The sequence below is a fragment of the Myotis myotis genome, unplaced genomic scaffold, assembly GCF_014108235.1.
Source record: "Myotis myotis isolate mMyoMyo1 unplaced genomic scaffold, mMyoMyo1.p scaffold_m19_p_17, whole genome shotgun sequence".
Lineage (NCBI taxonomy): Eukaryota > Metazoa > Chordata > Mammalia > Chiroptera > Vespertilionidae > Myotis > Myotis myotis.
In genome coordinates, this window is record NW_023416321.1 from 32,384,329 (window position 1) to 32,405,386 (window position 21,058).

Genomic DNA, 21,058 nt, shown 5'->3' on the forward strand with positions numbered 1-21,058 from the left:
AGGGTCCCTTCCAAGGATGATGACAGGTAGGACAGACAGGCAGAAAACATAATTTGAAGTATTTTTGTTTTTTTATATACAGAATACAGGAAAGTTTCTGTAAAGTCTAAAACATTACAATTACTATGTACATTGGTACTAGTTGTGGGGTAGGAGAAGAGGAGGGAGTCAAGGGTGGGAGGAAGAGGAGAGAAGTGGCAAGAGAACAAAAAAAGGAGACAAAACAGGTTTACGACAAAAAACATTTTTGCTACAATAGACAATTTGAAGAAAACGCTCTACCACATGTAGTACTGTACACAGTTTTTAAAAACATTGAAAAAATGTCATCACTAGATGTATTTACACAAAATCCAAATACACTTTTCCTTATTCGAAATAAAATAGATGGACAGCCAGAAAAAGGATTCATTTCTCATTTGTCCATAATACACAGTAGCTACCTGTAGTGCAACCGCTGCAGAAAGGGAAAATAACTTGGAGGGTGGGAACCATGGAAGGAGGGTGGGTAGCGATTTTTATATTAAATAAAACAATGATATTGTATAGATTTTGCTGTATGAAAACTGTATTTTTTTCTTTTAATATAAAACTATTGTCACTGCCACAAAATAGAACAAGTTTCTGATTATTTTACAACGGCGGGCGAGGGGGAGGGAGCAGGTGGGTGGGGAACGGTTTTGTGTTGGAGGAAGTGTCCAGACCATTGGCCTTCCCCTCCCTGCCCACGCTGTTCCTCAGCTCGGGTCTGCCGCTTTGCCATGAAATGTTGAGTACAAATATATGTGCAAATGCCCCCTAGAACTTGAGAAAAGAAAAAGGATTTTAAAAAACAGTCAAAAGGTTTTCTTCATGTCATGCAAAGATTGTAGTTGAAGGGTTTCTGGTGGAGTATAGAAAAAACCCGGGCTTGGTTTGTGTACATTTTTGCATTGCAGGAGTCTTGGGGTGGGTGAGGCGGGTGATGGGGTAGCCACCAGTCCTAGGGAACGGAGTTGGAGCGCAACACAGGGCCCTGGTGGGGCTTGAGAGAGAGCTTCTCGGCCAAGACCCCATCTTGCAACAGACTGGCATCGCCTTTGGGCTGTTTGGTCGCAAACTCAGTGATGCTGAAGACAAACTGCAGACACCCCAGCTTGATGTAGCTGCCATGGTGCAGTAAGGCCGTGCCTTCCCAGCCGGCCCCACTGCCCCCAATCAAGCTCGAGCTGCTGGCTTTGCAGTTGCAGGGTCTCCGTTGTGGCCCCTGGGCTTGGGAACTCATCATGGGTGCCTCCTCACTTGGCTCTTCATCCTGTTTCTGGTGCCGGCGGCGCCCTGGGGAAAAAGGGGATGGTCACCAGAGAGGAACAGTGAGCAGTCCAACCATCTGGGCCGTTTGCCAGATGGATCCCTGTACCTCCCCATTTTAGATGCTGCATGACTGGGGTGAGGGATGCTCAGAAAGGACTGGTCAAGTCTGAAGTGCTGTACACATAAGTGGGTGCACAGCACTTGGTTCTCCGTGACCCTCCCTGGGCCCAGAAGTAAGCACTTGGCCAATGCAACCAGGAAGGCAAGAGACAGCATATCACTGGCAGCAAGCCTGAGCCCCCCTGACAGAGCCTTTGAAAATGTGTCCAAAAATGGCAGGCCTCATGGCCACAGGCCTCTGCTCCAACTTACTGATGACACTCTGCACTTTGGCAACAATACTGCTTGGGGGGGTTGGCGGGGTCTTCTCAGAGAAGTCACATGAATACAGCACATTGTCCACCGTTGTCCCGTGCTCACTGTAGTTTAACAGCTCATAATGTTTGGTATTCTGAGGAGGAGGAGGGAAGATAAGATGTGTGGTCTGCTGCGTGGGGCCTGGGGCTAAGGGGAGAGAGGACATATGGAGAAGGCTGTGCTGCTCTATCTGAGGAGCTCTCTTTCTTTCCCAATCGTGCCCTTCTTCCCTATACTTTTCCACTGGGGCTCAAAATTCACCTCCTGTGTGCTCTCCCTCCCAGGAGCAAGCTCCCGCCTTTCCCTTCCCTCTCTCCTCCCCCCACAGGCATGCAACTCCTAACCTCTAAGGGAACCCATGAGACTTGCAACCAGGGGAGCAATGGGCACTGTCAGTCCCAGGCTCATCCCCTGAACCTATCTCTAAGGCTCCCTTTTCTCTGACTTTCCAGAGCCAAAGCAGATTCGCCTAGGTTCTCTCCTGTTGCTTCTTCTATCCTAAGCCCTGCCTTGTTTCACTATCCCCAGCTTTCATGAATGTACTCTAACAATAAAAAACAAAAACAAATAAACAAAAAAGATTCACCCCTTCAGGGAAGCCTTCCTTCTTAGACCCCCCCCCCCCCCCCACTCTTTTCTGCCTCCTCAGCACTGGCTCCTGTTGAAATCACTGGCATATGAGATGATGAAACTCACAGAGTTGCACTAAGAGGGCTTGGCTTCTTTCTATGCTGTTTCCTCCCCCTGCTTAGCCCCACCCCTCCCCCCACCTCAGCTGAGCCTGTGATCAACCTCAGGAAATATGGTAGCCCTGCTCCTGGGGAGCAGATGGCCATGGTAGAATGTCCTTTTCACACCAAGACTCTTCTCCTCCCCAGATGACAGGGAGGGAAAAGAAGAAGACCCCCAACCCCCTTCTCACCCAGGCACTGAACAAAAACCCAGTGCCTGGGAGAGGCCTCAGGTGGGGAGAGCTCCCTCCTACCCCATCAACACCCCTTACCTCATCGTAGAATATGCAGGCGTGTTTCCCGGACACGTAATTACAGTGACCATAGTTTGTAAGGCACACGTCCATGTCAGCTCCTGCAAGGTGACATGAATAGAGGAAAAGGCGGGCAGAGAACAAATTGTAAGGTGTATGTGTGAAGGTGTGGGGGAGGGGGAGTGTTAGCTTCTGGGCAGGCACTAGGAGACCCTGAGGGACAGGTAGCTCAGGGCCCCCTCCTTGTATTTTAAACTAAAGCTGATGTCTTTTCAACCTCTTGCTAAAGAACAGTTGTCTTTGCCAGTTGATCTGCTTTAGAACATATGGCTCCTGCCCAGTGGGTACAGTGAGCTACTGAAGAAAATGCGATATTTTCTTTTCATTTTTTAAAATATATTTTTTATTCATTTTAGAGAGAAAGGAAGAGAGAGAGAAACATCAATGATGTGAGAGAATCATTGACTGGCTGCCTCCTGCATGCCCCCTACTGGGGATTGAGTCTGCAACCCTGGGCATGTGCCCTTGACTGGAGCGTCAGTCCACAGGCCAACGTTCTATCCCCTGAGCCAAACTGGCTAGGGAGAGGATGGGATGTTTTCATGAGAACACAACATGGGGTGCAGGGCCTATAAATCATATCACCTGAAAGAAGGGAAATGTCTAGGCTGGGGGCTAATCTGCCTGCACCTCTGTACAAGATAGAGGGCGAACTAAAGCTCAGGTGTATGTGAGCCCCGTCACTTTTTCAAAGACCTGCAGGGAGAAAGCATGTGCTCTCTCCTTGGGTATCTCCTTGCAGTGTTTTAAATGCCTCACTGAGCAGCAGTCAGAAGTTTTACCTCTCCTGATGTCACACTGGGCACAAAGCAAAGGGCCAGAGGACAGGGAAGACAAGCAGCTGATGGTCTCCTTTCTTAGCCCCTCTGGTTGGGACATCCATCAAGTTAAACCAGTCTGCCCCTTTCTAGCCTTTGAGGGTCAGAGTGTTAGTCTTTAGGGCTGAACAGACTCAGCACCTCCTAGCTGGCTCACCTGTCCCGATGTAGAGGGTTCGATAACACATGTTCACAGCTCCTCCCAACCCTAAGAGAGGGTAGAACACAGCTCGGGCCTGTACCTCCTTTCTTTGCACTACAAGACAAACACAGGGATAGGGTTATTCAGAAACTCAGAACCTGACACTCAAATGCACACCAACAGAACATATGGCTCAAACATTAACAGAACCTGGACCTTTGGCGCATCGCTTGAAGAATATAATCCCACTGGATGAGTAATCTTTACAAACTCACATCTAACACTGGGCTGCTTCACGGTGAGGCTCTGTCCCACACAGCAGCCCTCACATGGGGTAAGAAGGACCAGCGCTTTGACAATGTCACAGAATTTAAGGATGATAGTACTTGATGAGCTCTTGGCTGCTGGTTGGTTTGTCAGGGATATACTAGCTGGTCCTATAGGGAGGTTGTGCAAAAAAGGGCACAGACCATCTCTCTCAAACTTTAAGGTGCGTATGATTTGCCTAGAATCTTGTTAAAATGCAGATTATGATTTTGTAGGTCTAAGGTGGCGCCAAAGCTCTGCATTTCTAACAAGTTCTTAGATGCAGCTGCTGCTGCTGGTCTGGGGACCAAACTTTTAACATCTAATGCTCCAAGGGGAATCCTAAGCAGAGTTAACCTCTTGGGAAGGATTTCCAGGAGGCTAGCCCAACTGTTACTCTGTTTCTCACCTTTTGGGAAATTCTTCTAACTTGAATATTTGACAGCAATTGAGCAGAAAACACTACATATACCCAAAGGCACTTGTAGCTGCTTTCTGTGTCTCAAAGTGGATATGTATGAAAGAAAGTTACAGTGCACTTCCTGGAGTCTGAGCTGAAAGCTGTGGGTGCCATTTTGTATCTGTTTTCTGAGGAAAAAAACAAAAACCATGGTGCTTTATAAAGCCCATAAAAAGCACACACTGAAAGCTGAGATTTCCATGGAGGGAGATGGCCATTCACACAGAGATCTGATGGCGTGGTGTGGTGGCAGGTGTGCATGCGCACCTTCTGTGTGGTGCCCTCCAGAAGCCAGTGGATGTGCCCCGACACTGCCCGGTGAAGTTTGGACCCGGGAGGGGAAAAGCTGATGTATTCTCTGCAAGGCCAGAAACTTGATCAGCTTCTCGTCCAGCATATTTATCTCGATTTCTATTAACCAAAGAGAAAGATTAAAAAAGCAGCTGAGGAGGAAATGGAATGAGAAGTAGGCTAAGGTTACCGAGCAAATAGTGCAGCATTTCTAAAATCCAGCCAAGAGCTTTTTTAAAAATAGCACAAAGTGATACAAAGATCTTGGCTGGGCATCTCACTAGCCATCTGCAGTGAGAGACAGGCCCCAGTGCAGAATATATAGATGCCTCCTGCCCCTGGGTAGCTGGATTTTAGGTAAAGTGGTCCTAGAAAGGTAGAGCAAGATAAACCATTTGCCTGTGCATGGGGAAGGGCCTGGATGTCTGATATTGGGGCTTGGATTTCTACCCACTCTCTGTTTACAGAGATCGAGTTCTGCCCTGCTTCTCCTTGATTGTGGGAGCGAGATGCCTCCTGATTTTATTCTGCAAGTGCAGGTGATCTGACTATAGTGATTTTCTTTCTTCTCTTCTCACTGGTCAGCTTGGCTCTGTTCTCTCTTCATCTTTGATTATGTGTATATGCATAAGGCAGAGATAGAAGGGGCTTTTCCCCTACACTACTCCCTTCTCCAACCCTGAGATCAGGCATCCCTTCTGCCCCTTTTGAAATGAGCTGAATGCTGCGTGGGGACAGCACTTCCACCACAGTAGCTGGTGGCAGAGCAGCAGCTCACTCACTCACCTCCATTGACATCCATAAATGCTCGAAGTGAGTTGGTGAGGTCCACCATGGCAGTAGAGTTGGCTGGGAAAGAGGGTACGGTTAAAGCGCTTCCTATGGATAACGTGCCGGGGCTGACCTTGCCATCTGGGGACGGAGCAGGAAGACTGTTACTTACGTCGCCTGAGGGAAACCCACCGGTACAATCCCCCACTGCCGAGACAGGTCTGGATTTCGGACCCAAGGTGATGTTCCCTTCTCGATTCTCACCCCATAGGCTCTGGAACTCCTAGAGCTAAAAACGTGTGGTGAGGAAGGGCAGATGGAACGACAATGCACCCAGGCATGCAGAAGGCTCCAGAGAACTGAGAACCAGTGAAATCTACTGCTCTGGGGAATGTTGGTGGGGTAACTTCATTCTCTGAGCCATGACTACCTCCCTACTACCTCTATTCATTTAAATAAGTGGTGCCTGCCCCTAAAGCTCCTGCCTACTGAAGTCTGACTCACAGGTGCAAAATCTATCCAGGAAAAAAGCCTGAGAAGTGGGGCCACCCTGAGATCAGGGGCTCCATGCAGAGAAGTCACAGACACCTTGTTACCAAGACTTCCAGCTGACTAGGGAGGCCAGGTTCAGTTCAGACAGGAGACCACAGGGGGTTTCAGCAGCATCTGATACCTGGTTCAGATGCTGAGGTCAGCAACCTCGAGGTCCCAAGTGCTGACTGGAGATAGCTGAGAGAGCAGGGCCACACTAGGTCAAGTGTGGACATGAGGGCAAGCTTTTGGGCCAGAACTATCTCTATGGGCATCCCACTCTGCAGCAATTCTAAAGGCAGTGTTCCTTTCTAGCCCTGCTTTCCCTGACATGGAAGTTCCTTCAAAATAACCAGGCTCTGAGAATCTGGATCAGGTGTGGATCTAATCTCTGGTGTGGAGCATGAAACAGAGGCTATCACTCAGGGCCTCAGGCTGAGCACAATGGTTTTGGAGCACATGCTGCCTTCCTCAAGGGTGATGGACAAAACAGGCAGAAGACCCAGGCCTGGAAGGAGTGGGAAGGTGGAATCAGGAGATCCAGGCTGTAGTTCCAATCCTGCAACTGACTTGTTAGATCACTTTAAAGAAATCACTTAAGCTTTCAGAGCCTAAGCAGTCCCATTGAATAGACGAAGACAAGTTAACATGTACTTTCTCTTCCATCACAGAAATGGGGGAAGAATAAATAATACAGAGATCAAAGCCCTCTGAAATATTCACAGATAGGATTTTTTGAAGCTTATTTGTCAGGAAGAGCATAAAATTACTCCAAATCACCCTAAGGCTGAGTAGCACTCACCTGAAGATGGCGCTGGTGAGCAGAAACTTTGGCTGGCTCCTGTGGCCAAGATACTGTCTCCTGCTGCTTGGGGGGGAGTGAGCACCCGGGTGGCATTTGGGGGTGAGCCCAGTGGCCTTGAATCTGTCAACGGAGGTCCTATCTGTGATTGGACAGTCTTTCTTTGCAAAGTGCTGGTGTTCTCGATGCTGGCACAAGAGCTGGGAATGGAAGGGGGCAGGCTTGGGACAGGAACCAAACTCCTCTGGGGGCAAGAGCTGGGGCCAGTGGCATTCTCTGTCTTCACAATGATGCCGACGGTGTGGTTCTGAAGCCCCCCAGCCGCTGGTGGTGTGAGGGGCCGGGGCCAGCCTTGTCGGTGTGAGAGGCCTGGTAGGGGGGTGTTGGCGCCTGGAAGTCGCCGGGGGTCCGTGGAATCAGTGGGGCTGCTGTAGAGGTGTGGGCCATTGGCTTTCACCTCTGTGTTCACCGGCCCGTTGGCAGTCCCACAGGGAGTTTTCTTGGATTTTTCCGCACAAGAACTGCAGCTGATGTCTTCTAGGGCTGGGGGTTGGTGGGGTGGAGAGCAGCTCAGGGAATTCTGGGTGCTAATCCCTGAGGGGCAGGACAGGGGATAGTGGGAAGGTGTAGTAGGTGCCTTGTCAGCTGTTTGCAGGGAGGTGGTGATTGAGCTGTCAGTCACAATAACAGGCTTAATATCAGCCTTCTCTGTCTGTTCAGAGTCCCAATGCGAAGGCATCTGCTTAGCAGATAAATGTTTCAATATGCTGCACTGGAGCGCAACAACACTACAGAGCCACTGTAATGGAAGGAGAGGAGAGGAGAGGAGGGTAAGAGGCCTGGGAGGCGCTGGTCCTTCCTGCCACAGTGGCCAGGGCTACAGCAGAGCTGATAAACACTGTTTCCGAGGTCCCATTGCGAATGCCCAGAAAGGGTGTGCTTGACTCCTGATAGGATTCCATTTCCATTCCCAAGCAAGACTTGTTGGTACACTCAGCAGACAACACCCTGGTCAGCAGAGCTTGGGATTCCCGTTCTGGTTTTGCCCCTAAGGCTCACCTTGTGACCAATATTCAGCAAGTACCCTAAACATCGGCTGTGTGTCCAGCACTATCACCTAGTCTCTCTATGGGTCTACTGAGCTCTTTCTACAGACAGTTTTGCCCATCTCACAGTGCAGGGAGACCGATGGAGAGAAGCAGACCGGTTGACTCTGTAGTTCTCTTACTTGCCTCAAGATCTGAGTCAGAGGTTCTCCCTGAAATAGTCAACTCTTGGGGGGTGGGGGTGGGGGTGGGTGGGGTTGTAGAAGATGGGGATGGGAATGACACTGAGGCTATTTCCATAACAGCTGCAGTGGGATGGAAGATTAGATTTGGAATCCCAGCCTTGCCTTCACTCACCTCTTGCTGCTCTGCCTGGGTGGCTAAGTGCTCAGAGTTCAAAAGGTGCATCTGTGATTCCTCAGGGATCCCATTGCAGATCAGCTCCCCATCCCGAATGGCCGCGGGTGCAATGAGTGGGGGTGGAAACTGGTATTGAGATTTTATAGCATCAGGAACCTGTTCAGAAGAGATGGGAGGAGGAAGGAGAGGGAGATAGTGCCAACATGGCCAGTTGATTGTGCTCTGACCGTGCTCTTCTGTCCTTGGTGCTGATGCCCAGGGGACCATCATCCACTCTGGGATAAGGTGGCTTGGTGGGCAGCAACTGCTCTGTGCCACCATCTCTTTGCCTAACACATATGCACGCTAGCTTGAGAAGGCACAAAACTGGAAACAGCAGGCATGCCCCCCACTTTACTTCATTAAGGTCTAAGGACTGAGGAAGCCAGAAATCATTGCATACTGCCTTCTGCTTTGGTCTAAAAAGTGGAAGACTGACACCAAACAGGGCTCCAGAGTGGTACCCTGGGCTCCTATTGCTTAGGATCAAGTTTGGAAAGTAGGTAAACAATATCTTAAGAGATAAAAAGTTAAATGAGATCACATTCACAGTAGACATGTTCAGCATGAGGCCTGGCTCCAGATAAGCACTCAATGTCAGTTTTCTCCATTCATGCATGACTCATAAAACAATTGAAGACCTCTTTGTTGCACAAACAGAAGACACACTCTGAATCTCACCATGTAAGAATGAAAGAGCCACACAAGCAAAGAAACAATCATTCATACATTCAACCAACATTTATTGAGCATCTCCTGAGTCTGGGCACTATGCCAATTCCTAGAAATCCAGATGAACAAAATTTAAGCCTTGCCCTCAAGGAGCTCACAGTCTAGTAGGGAAGATAAACACAGAAACATTATAATACAATGTAATGGATCCTAGAATAAAGGTATGTCTAAGTAGCTATTAAAAACATGGAGAAAAGTGCTTATTTCTACCTGGGGGACAGAAGCTTGGGATTAGAGATTTTATAGGAAGGCGGTATTTGAGCTGAGACTTGGCAGTTAAGAAGGAACTTCCAGGCAGACCAAGGGGATATAGGGTAGGGAAGCAGTACCTAAGGCAGAGATGTAAAAGCACCTGGTAGATTTGGAAAATATTTTGGGAGAATCAAGAGATTTGGTGAGCAGGTTCTTAGGGAGGATAAGGGAAGGAAAGCCCCAAATGGTTGCCTTTCCTTATTTTATTATTGTTATTTTAATTTTATTTTTTTATTTACTTACTTATTTTTATTGATTTCAGAGAGGAATGAAGAGGGAGAGAGATAGAAACAATGATGGGAGAGAATCATTGATTGGCTGCCTTCTGCACGCCCGCTACTGGGGATTGAGCCCACAACCTGGGCATGTGCCCTCGACTGGAATCAAACCCAGGACTCCAGTCCATAGGCTGACACTCTATCCACTGAGCCAAACCAGCGAGGGCTTATTTTATTATTATTATAAACCCTCATTTGAGGATATGTTTTTATTGACTTTAGAGGGGAGGGGGGGAGAAGAGAGAGAGAGAAACATCGATCAGTAGCCTCCCGTATGTGCCTAACCAGAGATTGAGCCCACAAGCTAGGAATGTGGCCTGAATGGAATTAAAACTGCAACCTTTTGATGTATGGCAGGAAGCTCCAACCAACTGAGCCACCCAGCTAGGGCTCCCTGTCCTTATTTCACTCTCAAATTGTCCAATTACAAAATGCTTTTCAGAAAATTTGTGCCCTTGGATTTTCTTCAAGAATAGAGAAACATTTTAAAAGGGAACATTATAAAGTGACAGGGTTTTATCAAAGCCTCTTGGCCTCTTCATTTTGGTAGCCTGGCTCTCTTCCATACCTATATGGTGAATTATAGTCTAGATTTGTTTTTTGTTTTTAAATATATTTTTTATTGATTTTTTACAGAGAGGAAGGTAGTGGGATAGAGAGTTAGAAACATCGATGAGCGAGAAACATCGATCTGCTGCCTCCTGCACAGTCCCTGCTGGGGATGTGCCTGCAACCAAGGTACATGCCCTTGACCGGAATCGAACCTGGGACCCTTGAGTCCGCAGGCCGACGCTCTATCCACTGAGCCAAACCGGCTTGGGCAAGTCTAGATTTTTTCTAGATCTGTTTAACTAAGGCAGTGGTCGGCAAACTGCGGCCTCTTGATCGTGGCTCTTCCACAAAATACCATGTGTGGGCACGCACGTACAGTGCGATTGAAACTTTGGCCACACTCAAGGGGCCAGAGAGCTGCATGTGGCTCGCGAGCCGCAGTTTGCGGACCACTGAACTAAGGTATGAGGCTTGTCACCTGTAATATTTCTTACCCCCAACTGAAAACACCTAACTTAATTTTGGAAAACTGGTGTTTCCACTGAAGTATAAATATTTACACAGTTAAGAGTTTGTTATCCAATTTTCAACAGTTAACATCTTGCTGGTGCTGACACCCACTGGAAATGATGGGTATGATTTTTTTAAAAAAAATCCTCACCAGAGGATATGTTTTTACTAATTTTATTTATTATTATTTTTTTAAATCCTCACCCAAGGATATTTTTCTATTGGTTTTTAGAGAGAGTGGAAGAGAGAGGGAAAGACAGAGAAATATTAATGTGAGAGAAACACATCAATTGGTTGCCTCCTGCATAAGCCCTGACCAGGGCCTGGGCCAGGGAGAAGCCTGTAACTGAGGTACATGCCCTTGACTGGAATCGAACCCAGGACCCTTTGGTCCACAGGCCGACACTCTATCCATTGAGCAAAACTGGCTAGGGCTGTTTTTACTAATTTTAGAGAGAGGTTAAAGGAGGGACAGGAAGCGGGGGGGCGGGAGAGAATATGTATGAGAAAAACAGTAATTGGTTGCCTCCTGTACCTGCAACCTAGGTATGTGCCTGGACCAGGAATAGAACCTGCAACCTTTCAGTGCATGGGACAACCAACTGAGCTACACCATCAGCCAGGGCGGGGCTGGTGTGATTTTAAAGTATGGCTGCCCCCAAGTGGCCATAATTGAGAATTGCTGGTTCCTATTGATAACATATGACAGTCTGGGATTATTTCAAAAGAGAAAAATCAGTTTATATATAGGTATATAGTGTTGGGCTAAGTTAAATGAATGAGGGGATTGAGTGGTTTATGAGAACCAGCCTCAACACCACCAAATACTCTTCAAATTTCTCTGTCAAATCTCTGTGGATACACTTTAATAATTGTTAAGTACATAAAATGTATTGCTAATATATTAACAGCAGCCTGGGAAAAGAGATTTAACTTTCCTTTAGACATTTTCCCCTCTTAAATTCCTCAGTTGGGATAGCTCACTTTCCACATGGCCCTCTGCTTAATCACCCCCACCTTCACCTCATGACAGCTCTAGGAAAGGGGCCATCAAACAGGAAGAGATGGCACCGAGTGCCAGGTGAGGGGCAGTAACAGCAGAGCACACCTACATTTGGTGGAAGGGGTTAAAGAGTGTTTATCCTCAGGAGAACTAGAGACCTGCAGTTTGAAGGCCTACTATGGGGTTTGGCATTCATAATCCCGACCACCCTCCTCAAGTATTAAAATGTACAGCCACATTCATTACTTGTTCAGATACCACAGAGAAGTCTCAGGGACTTCAGTTTCCCTACTTGTGGAAGTGGGACCATGGCCCTCTGTCTATACCTTGAAGGTGATCAGAAACCACCATCCTGCCTGAACCAGGTTGTGACTCACCTTCAAGCTTCTTCTTTTGACCGACTGGAGCACACGGCGGTTAGGAGGGTGCTTCTTGTGAATTCGGTTTAGGAAATCCACTTTGACGACGTGCTGTGAAATGGTGTCCTGGAAACGGTCAAACACCTGGCACCGATTACTCAGTGTCATATTCTTTTGGTTCAGCTAGGATCAAAGCAGAAACACTCCTGTGGTGAACCTCAAAAGACATCCCTCTCCCAGCTAACTATAAATGGACCAAATGGGATTGTCTGTCAGGGGTTGGCATGTCAACACTTGTCAGAGTTGCATAAGACTTTCTCCCTCAGCTCTGCCCAGTCCAACAAGGGACAACTGGTATGTTCCTATTCCCTAGAGTGGCAGGAAATAGGGAATTAGCTAAGAAGTGACCTTCCAAATTCAGCCTCTGAAAGTCATCTGTCCAGCTCAGACCACCCTCTGTCAGTTTACAGGTTTCTTTTTTTCTTTTCTTTTAGTGTACAGGTTTCTGAGGAGATGCAGGCCTTGGCCCTCAAGAGACCCAGACTCCATTCCTAGCAAGAGGAACCTCTCCCACAGGAAGCAGGACTGCTTCCTATATAGGAGTTTGGTTGACAGCTGGGATCAGCACCTAAATCCTGTGTGCCCTGCCCTTTTCCTCCTCCATGGTACTAGGAAGCAACCTCCTAGAATATATCAGTCTATAGGAGGCAGAAAACTTGGACTGCTCTAAGAGGCCAAAGGGAGGAGAGGGAAGTTTGTGCAGCAGCATACAGAAATTATGTCACATTTCTTCTTCTACAACTGGTCCCATACACTTTAATTCAAAAGGAAAAAAAACGTGTGGCAGCTTCTAATTAGTAAAAGAGGAAAAACCCCTAAGTGGCTAGTAAAATATTACCCAATTAATAACTTCTCATCTGCTGGAAAGGTGATCTTTAAGATTCATATTTGGGTAAACTGCTCATGGTTGCTTTTTGTTTTTGGTTCAGTAAGAGGCAAAACAAGATACTCACACTGAGCCCCAGAGAGAAGCTTCCTCCTAGATAAATCTTTTTGAACAGCATTAGACAAATAAGAGGACAAAGCAACTATTTTCTTTCATATGTGCAAGTCTATAACTGAGGTTCCTGCAGTGTAAAGTGGAGAGCACATTGCCATGTTGAGGGGCAACAGTCATTCCACGCTTATCACCATTTGATAGGCGACGTCTTATGCAATAACATTTTTTAATTTGGAAAGGCTGTTCTTATGAGGGACCTGCTCCTCCTGAAGCCCTCTCCTACTCAATCTATGAGTGACTATTCTAAGTGCCTGTAAGGAAATGTCTTTGGAGATAGCAAACTACAGTTCTGTTTTGGCCCCAGGAAGCAGTATGGAAAATGTACCCAAGACTTCTGGGAAATAGATAATACCCTCACACCATTCATTCAACAACTTAGTTACTCAACACCTATAAGTGTTATGACAAGAATTAAAGTAAGAGGAGGGAAAGAACCTTATTTGGTGCCTAGGAAAGATGAGGTGCTCAATAAATGGTTGACTGTCTGGAATACCATTATATCCACGTCAATTCGCTGAAGTTACTGTGCAGTTAATATCTTAGAATTTTCTTTGTTCCCTCTAAAAACAAGAGGCAGGAAAATATGGAAGCAACCACTGTGAGAGTATTTATTTCCGTAAGGTTGGACCTAATATACCCCAGTTTAGGGCTATAACATCTGCTTGATTCACTCTGGAAGAAAATATTAATGAACACCCAAATGCTAGTGGGTTAAGTCTGTCCATGCAGCTAAAATAAGGCATTGTGATAAAAGGGAAAATGCACAGCTAACGCATGTCAAAATAATCGGAATTGAGTAGAATGGTCTGCAGAAACCAGCATCGGAGAGATTATAGTGAATTCTGGTACAAAGCTGACCTTACTATGCTTTCTACTGAATCAGTCCACGCTCCACTGTGCCCATAGAGGACTGAAGGGACACTGCTGTACTTACCACCACATGTTCGATGTGATTTGGACACATCCATCTGCCCAGGGGCATGGCAGTGAGTGGTGGCTCAAGGCAGTCCATGTGGAACAGGAGGGGGCAATAGTCACACTGGATGAGAGGGGCCACGCGACAACTCCTGCAAAAAAGAGATTAGGCCATTTCTGTGGCAAGATGGGAGAACTCAAAACAACCTCCCCTCCTTAATCCTAACAACATCCTCCCACGTCCTCCTCCCCCAATGATTCAGTTACATTCATGATTAGAAAGATGGATGAAGTTGGGGGCCACCACACAGCTCTCCATTATTCGCTCTTCTAAGAGAACTGTGTCTTGTCAGGAAGTGAATGCTTACGTGGAGTACGCTAAAGTGGCTGTCAGAGCATGAATGATAAATGCTCAGTACTCACTGGGGGAAGACAGCCAGCTCTACTTGATCTTTCTAGTCCTTAAAAAAAGCAACTACTGCATTAAACAACAACAAAAATACTAGCAACCTTTCTAAAATCTACTACAGCAAGAACCTTTTCTTCTGCCGAAACCGGTTTGGCTCAGTGGATAGAGCGTCAGCCTGCGGACTGAAGGGTCCCAGGTTTGATTCCGGTCGGGGCATGTACCTGGGTTGCGGGCACATCCCCAGGGGGTGTGCAGGAGGTAGCTCATCGATGTTTCTCTCTCATCGATGTTTCTAACTCTCTATCTCTCTCCCTTCCTCTCTGTAAGAAATCAATAAAATATATTAAAAAAAAAAAAAAAAAAAAGAACCTTTTCTTCTGCATGAAGCACTCAGACTGAGAATCAGAGACAGTTGTGCTGGGAAAATGATTTTGTAATGTATTAATATAAGCATAATTAAAGGGAGGGGCTTAAGCAAATGTCAATTATGATTTGTAACCATGATACTCCCGGGTCCTCAAAATGCACTGGAGCCACAGTTTGGGCTCAGAGTCCTGCACTCTGCTATCCAGTCTCCTATAGCTTTTGGTGTGGAACATTTCTTTTTCATATTCTTTCTCCTGTTACCCTGTCCTTCTAACATATCTAAACAAGTCCATCTTCAGTAGCAGCTGGCTCCTGTCACTGAGGAGATCCGATTTGAAGAAAACCAGTATCACAGGGAAGCTACAACTGGGGCAACCTAGGTGCTTTTGGAATTCATCCAGGCTAACGCATACTGTGGATACCTGTACTACTTTTAAACTAAACTTGAGCGATTTAAAAATTATTTGTTGTTTCCAGGGACTTGTGTCGCTGCAGGCTAGAATTCTTCCTGATAGGTAGTCTAAATATTTCATACTTTAGTTTACTTTCAACTCCTCTTGTTTAGCCTCTACAGTTTACAATACTTGTTAAAATATTCAAGGCTCTGATCAATTAGTCACTCAGTCTCTCTGCTCTCATATCATCAAAATATATATTATGTACATTTAACATATATGGTTTGAAAGAGGTGCTGGAAAAGAGAAAAAAACATCATTTGCTGAATATGAGGAAAAGCCCCTTAGTATGGAGGAAAAATACCTGCTACACGTGAAGCAGACTTTGACCGGTAAGGGAACGAGACCATTGTGATCTAACTCATGCTGTGTCTTCTTAACGTTTTTTCCTGTGGTTTCCTCCTTTCTTCTTCTCTTGCTGGAACCTAGAAGAGAAATTGGTGGTGCTGGACTTTCTCTAGGTGCAGAGTTCCTGGCCTCAGATATGGACACAATAGTAAGCGAAAGGAAGAGACCTCAGTAAAAGCATGTGCTATGGCCTAGACATGGATCTCTTTCTGAGGCCCCCTGGTCTGGTTTCAAGTGAGAAAAAGAATTAGAAGGGAGACTGAGACATAAGTCAGAACCTTGATCAGAAGTCACTTGTTCTGTGGCACAAACACCTCTAAAGGTTTTGTAAACATAAAGTGGCCAGAAGCCTAGCTTATATACTGGCAACCTATGAAATGTAAATAGGTCAAAAAGCCTATTATCTGGAGGTAGATGAGGAAAAAACTACAATTTCACTGCATTTTAACAAAAATCAGAAAAGCTTTGATTCTGCATCCTACTGACCGTAAGTTTCTTAAGTTTGCCAATTTCACTCTATCTGAAAGAAAAAAATAAGATCTAGAAGCTTCATGGTATCAAGAAGAAGCCATGACTTGATTGATTAAACAAACAAACAAACAAAACACAAGGAGGGTAATTTGGTAGTATCTATTAAAACTATAAATATCTGCCCTAACCGGTTTGGCTCAGTGGATAGTGTGTTGGCCTGCAAACTGAAAGGTCCCAGGTTCGATTCCGGTCAAGGGCATGTACCTTGGTTGCAGGCACATCCCCAGTAGGAGGTGTGCAGGAGGCAGCTGATCGATGTTTCTTTCTCATCAATGTTTCTAACTCTCTATTCCTCTCCCTTCCTCTTTGTAATAAATCAATAAAAATATATTTAAAAACAAACAAACAAAAACTATAAATATACAGCCCGCCTGGCATGGCTCAGTGGTTGAGCATCGACCTATGAACCAGGAGGTCATGGTTTGATTCCCGGTCAGGGCACATGCCCAGGCTGTGGACTCGATCCCCAGTGTGGGGTATGCAGGAAGCAGCCAATCAATGATTCTCATTGCTGTTTCTATCTCCCTCTTCATTCCTTTCTGAAATTAATAAAAAATATATATATAAAAAATAAAGTAACTTGCCTTAAAAACAACAACTATAAACACAGTTTTGACTCAGCAATTCTAATATTAAGAATTTATCCTATAGACACACACCCACAAGTATACAATGATGTATTTACAGGATTATCTGTGAAGCACTATCTATAGAAACAAAAGATTAGGAAAAACCTGAATGTCCATTAACAGGGAATTAAATAAATTATAGTGCATCTATATGTATATGATAGATCATTATACAACCATTAAGAGAAACTAAGTAATGTCTATATTAATATGGAAAGATCTCTATCCTGAGCACATTATGAAGTAAAAAAAAAGCAACGTGTAGAACAGAATATCAAGTATGCTATTTAAGGGGGAAATAATGAGCATATATCTGTACTTGCTTATACATACACAAAGAAATTCTAGAGGAAATACACAAGAACAAAACAGTGGTTATCTGTGAGGGGTAGGAAGGTGGAAACTAGGCAAATGGCAGGCAGAAGTAGGGGGGAAATTTTTCCCGTACGCCTTTTTATATTTTTTGATTTCTGAATCATGTGAATATATTACTTTTTTAAAAAATGTGATACTGGGAAGGGTGGAAAGAGAAAATTGAATAAGCACTGTAAGAGCTAAAACCTTCAAAGATCTCTCCAGGAAGAACCAAGAACAGTATGAGACAGTGGCTATACAGACAGTGATCCCATAGGCAGCACTACCCTTTGCCTGGACAATAATCCTCTGGAAGGTGGAGTGGGGGAGGGGATATAATGGTTTGGCTAACCTGGTAGTGCAGTGGTACAAGTCAGTTCATTGGGCAACTGGAATTGGGTGGGGTTCCGCTCCATGGCGGCAGCAATCAGCAGCTCAAAAGGCCGCCTTAGCTGGGGCTGCACATAGTCTGGCTCTACTGCCACTGGCTCCTCATCCACGTCAATGATGTCCTCGTCAACGTCGTTCTGCTCAGAGGTGGGGGTCTCTGTGCTGGCATTGGACGTGGGCGTGCCAGGCCGGCTGGCTCTTCTCTCCAGGATCCGGGCATGGGCCATAGCCTTGAGTTCAGTTTTGCTAGCTGATCTGTCCAACAAGTCAGTGTCACTGCTGGGGGATGTAGTCCGTTTGCCAGATTTGTCCACCAGTCCATTAACATGGCCCAGCTCCTTTTTCTGTTCTCGCTTCTGTGCAAATGAACAGGAGGGCCCATCATACAAAGTACCACAAAACAGAAAGAAATAGATGCTATAAAATCCTATTAGACTACAAACCAAAATTATGAAAGTCACAGATTCATCCACCTGGGGACTTGGAACACAGTTCTGTTAAAGTTGACAAAATTATAGCTGAACTAATGCTGGCAAAACTATTGCAGCAGGGAATCACCAAAAGGCATGGAAATTAGAAAGTATTATACAAATCACACATCATTTCCTCTAAGTCATCATATGATACACAATATCTCTATACAAGTAGAGAAGTAAAGAAATAAACAACTAACACAGTGAGAACAAGCTCAGCGAGACTGAGGACAGTAAGAATAACAGTGGGAACCAATGAGATCACTGTAGTTTGCCTTGGAGCAGCAGCCTGACCTATTGAATGGTTTTAAGAACTGCTCAAAATAAATAAAGTCTGGCCCGTCAGGTGTGGCTCAGTGGCTGAGCATTGACCTATGAACCAGGAGGTCATGGTTTGATTCCCAGTCAGGGCACATACCCAGGTTGTGGGCTCAATCCCGGTGTGGGGCCTGCAGGAGGCAGCCGATCAATGATTCTTTTTCATCATTGATGTTTCTATCTCTCTCTCCCTTTCCCTTCTTCTCTGAAATAAATTAAAAAAAAATTATATATATAACAGTCTGCAAAAGCAAAGGTAATATGTAAAACAGGCAAGCAGAACTCCCTGTCTAGGGAGACTGAGTGCTAGCCTGGAAGGTATCTGTACTACACAGTGGAAAGATAGTGTGTGAAGGGTAAGGACTCAGCAATCATCGTGGTGGCTTTCAATGTTTCAAATTTAACTAGAACTCTGAAAGTGATACTTCTTTGAATGGGAAGGTGGAGAAGTAGAAAAAGACTAAGTGTACTCTGTAGGACTAGATGACTGACAATACATTTTCCTCCAGGATTCCAAATAGAGTGGTCAAATGAAAGTTTAACATTGGTCTCCAGTCAGAAGACAGTTCTGCCACTGATTTCCTATGACGTTGGGTGGCTCAGGCTGGTGGGCAGGAATTTCTCTATCTGTAAAGTGAATCTAGTAAAACTTTTCTTCTTTTCTCAGGGACATGGTGACGATAAAGAGAATCATATATATGCAAGGGATGGCTCTGAGTTGGGAGAATCTAGCCTCCACTAGGAACAGAACCTGAACATTGGAGGTTGATGAGGCTCAGAGGATGTATCATTTTGATCCACTTCAGTGTAACTACAGGAGGCCAAAGCCTGGAACTGGTGGTGGTGGTGGAAAAGACAGATATGGCTCTGGTAGGCAAAGAGGGCCATCTGAGAGAAGGTCAGAGTGAAATTTCAGAAAATACAAACTATGTTAGAAAAAAAGCATACTATAATCTCTAGCAAGTAGTTCTGCTTCTAGAAAATTGATGAAGAGGTAACAGAGCGTTGGAGTGAGACAGGATTTAGTTCTTATCTTGGCTCTGCCAATTCCTTTTCTTTGGGAAAGTTATTCTGCATTTATAAGCCTCAGTTTCTTCCATTCTAAAATGGAGATACTACCACCAGCACCCACAGATGGCTACATGGATTAAATAAGGCACATGAAATACCCAGCAGATGATGGGAACTAAAAGAACAGTTTATCTCCTCCACCCTCTTTTCCTGGCTTTACCTCTTCTCCCTCCACTGTCCTAACCCTTTCACGTCCAGCTTCTTTGAGTGGCAAGTTTCTGAAAGGCTTCCTGGCTGGAAGCTATCTCTAACTGGCCCTGCTCTAATCTAACCGAGGATGCACAGGAATAGACCTAGGGAGGTGAGCACGCTGGAGGACAGCCTGTTTTGTGGATTTTAGGAGAAATCAAACTACAACTGTGTTAGGTGGCTGAGTTGGCCCTGGCTTGCTTTTTAATAGGAACCCTTGTGAACACACTGAAAAAAAATGTCTACCTAACTGTTTATCTTCTTCTTAAAGGTTGAAAACTGTTACACACATAAACCACAATCTCTGAATCATCTCATCCTGTTTCTGCAACCAAGGAAGTCATCATTCACTGTGACATCATGTACAGGGGCCAGGAAAACAGAAGTGATGTCACAACAAAAGCAAGTTATTTGGTGTATAATTAGTGTGGGGGTGGGGGTGGGGCTTTACAATTTACACAGTGTAATCCACAGTCTATAATCTGAGGATTGGCTCTCTCTTAATCTGAGTGGAAACACACCTACTTCCTTTTTTGATAAAGGAGAATTTAGCTTTTGCATTCCACAGCAGTTCTCTCAATGTAGAAAATAATGTTCTCAAAGCCAGTACTGAATAATTGAAGCCAAGGTAAGGGAAACTAAAGAGAGATTAGGAATTTGGGGAACAAGTGAGTTCAAAGTCCCCCCACCCCCATATACCTGGCTAAGACTTTGGTTACTAGTGATTTATTTGTCTTGGGGTAACAGAAACCATTTTTCCATCAAGCTGGAGCAGTCTGTTTTTTCTTCAACCACTTTTAGCCATGGATATAGTTGCCACATTCAGGCCACTTATAGGAGGTCTACAAGATCAAACACTACTCCTGTCACTAGTGAATGAACATGGCTTAGTAAATTAACACACCTCTTCTGCCCATATCAGCAGCCCATGTTTGGATTTTAGGCCCTATTGGATTCCAAACAGTCACCATGAGGAGAATGTGGGTGATTCCAGGGCTGGAAGAGACAAGAAGAAGGGACAAAAACACCTTCAGGGCCAGGCCATCTTAGCTCTAGAATATCAGTACTCTAGATCCGGCATTCTGAGCAAAGCCTTTAGAAAACAGCATTATTTATTACCTTTCGACGAACAGTGCACCGGTGACACATCCACTCCCCAGGAGGCAACATTTCTTCACTCAGTGGAGGGTTACTGTGGGGAAAAGACAAGGGCAAGACTAAGTAACTAACTAATCCTTTGAAGCAGTGGAAAAAGCCTATCTAGATTTGGCACAAAGACTCATGTACCTCAACTTCTATTTTGGCCAGCCCTACACTCTCACATCTTTCAAAATGCTTACTTGGCATCATTTACAATAACCTAAAGAGTGAGCATCCCTTCCTTATCTTAGAAAGAGAAGCCAAAGCCAGAGCTATTAATACTTATAGGGAAAGACATAATTTCTTTCTCTAGAACACTCTTCCCCTAGAAAGCCATGCCTATAAGGCCTGCCTCAATCAGCCTATGATAGATGAAAGGTCATTACAAATTCTTTGATACTCC

At 45.3% G+C, this 21,058-nt stretch overlaps 1 protein-coding gene across 11 annotated transcripts in view; it reads right to left on the bottom strand.

The window, feature by feature from the left end:
- Nucleotides 1-52: 52 nt before the first annotated feature.
- Nucleotides 53-21,058, bottom strand: part of PHF12 (PHD finger protein 12) — a 42,535-nt gene continuing 21,529 nt past the window's right edge. For 3 of the 11 annotated variants that reach the window (XM_036340763.1, XM_036340762.1, XM_036340766.1), the window contains 13 exons: nucleotides 20,635-20,707; nucleotides 17,427-17,820; nucleotides 15,517-15,637; nucleotides 14,002-14,134; nucleotides 12,026-12,190; nucleotides 8,280-8,438; nucleotides 6,877-7,675; nucleotides 5,559-5,684; nucleotides 4,749-4,892; nucleotides 3,731-3,829; nucleotides 2,714-2,796; nucleotides 1,666-1,804; nucleotides 53-1,317 (listed from right to left, as the gene is read on the bottom strand). In XM_036340763.1, the coding sequence (XP_036196656.1) occupies nucleotides 983-1,317; nucleotides 1,666-1,804; nucleotides 2,714-2,796; nucleotides 3,731-3,829; nucleotides 4,749-4,892; nucleotides 5,559-5,684; nucleotides 6,877-7,675; nucleotides 8,280-8,438; nucleotides 12,026-12,190; nucleotides 14,002-14,134; nucleotides 15,517-15,637; nucleotides 17,427-17,820; nucleotides 20,635-20,707 (2,770 nt within the window). In that variant the 3' untranslated portion in view covers nucleotides 53-982. Of the gene's footprint in view, nucleotides 1,318-1,665; nucleotides 1,858-2,713; nucleotides 2,797-3,730; nucleotides 3,830-4,748; nucleotides 4,893-5,558; nucleotides 5,685-5,807; nucleotides 5,833-6,876; nucleotides 7,676-8,279; nucleotides 8,439-12,025; nucleotides 12,191-14,001; nucleotides 14,135-15,516; nucleotides 15,638-17,426; nucleotides 17,821-20,419; nucleotides 20,512-20,634; nucleotides 20,708-21,058 lie in introns of those variants that run through there. The other 8 variants (XM_036340769.1, XR_004972889.1, XR_004972890.1 and 5 more) reach the window with 8 other exon arrangements.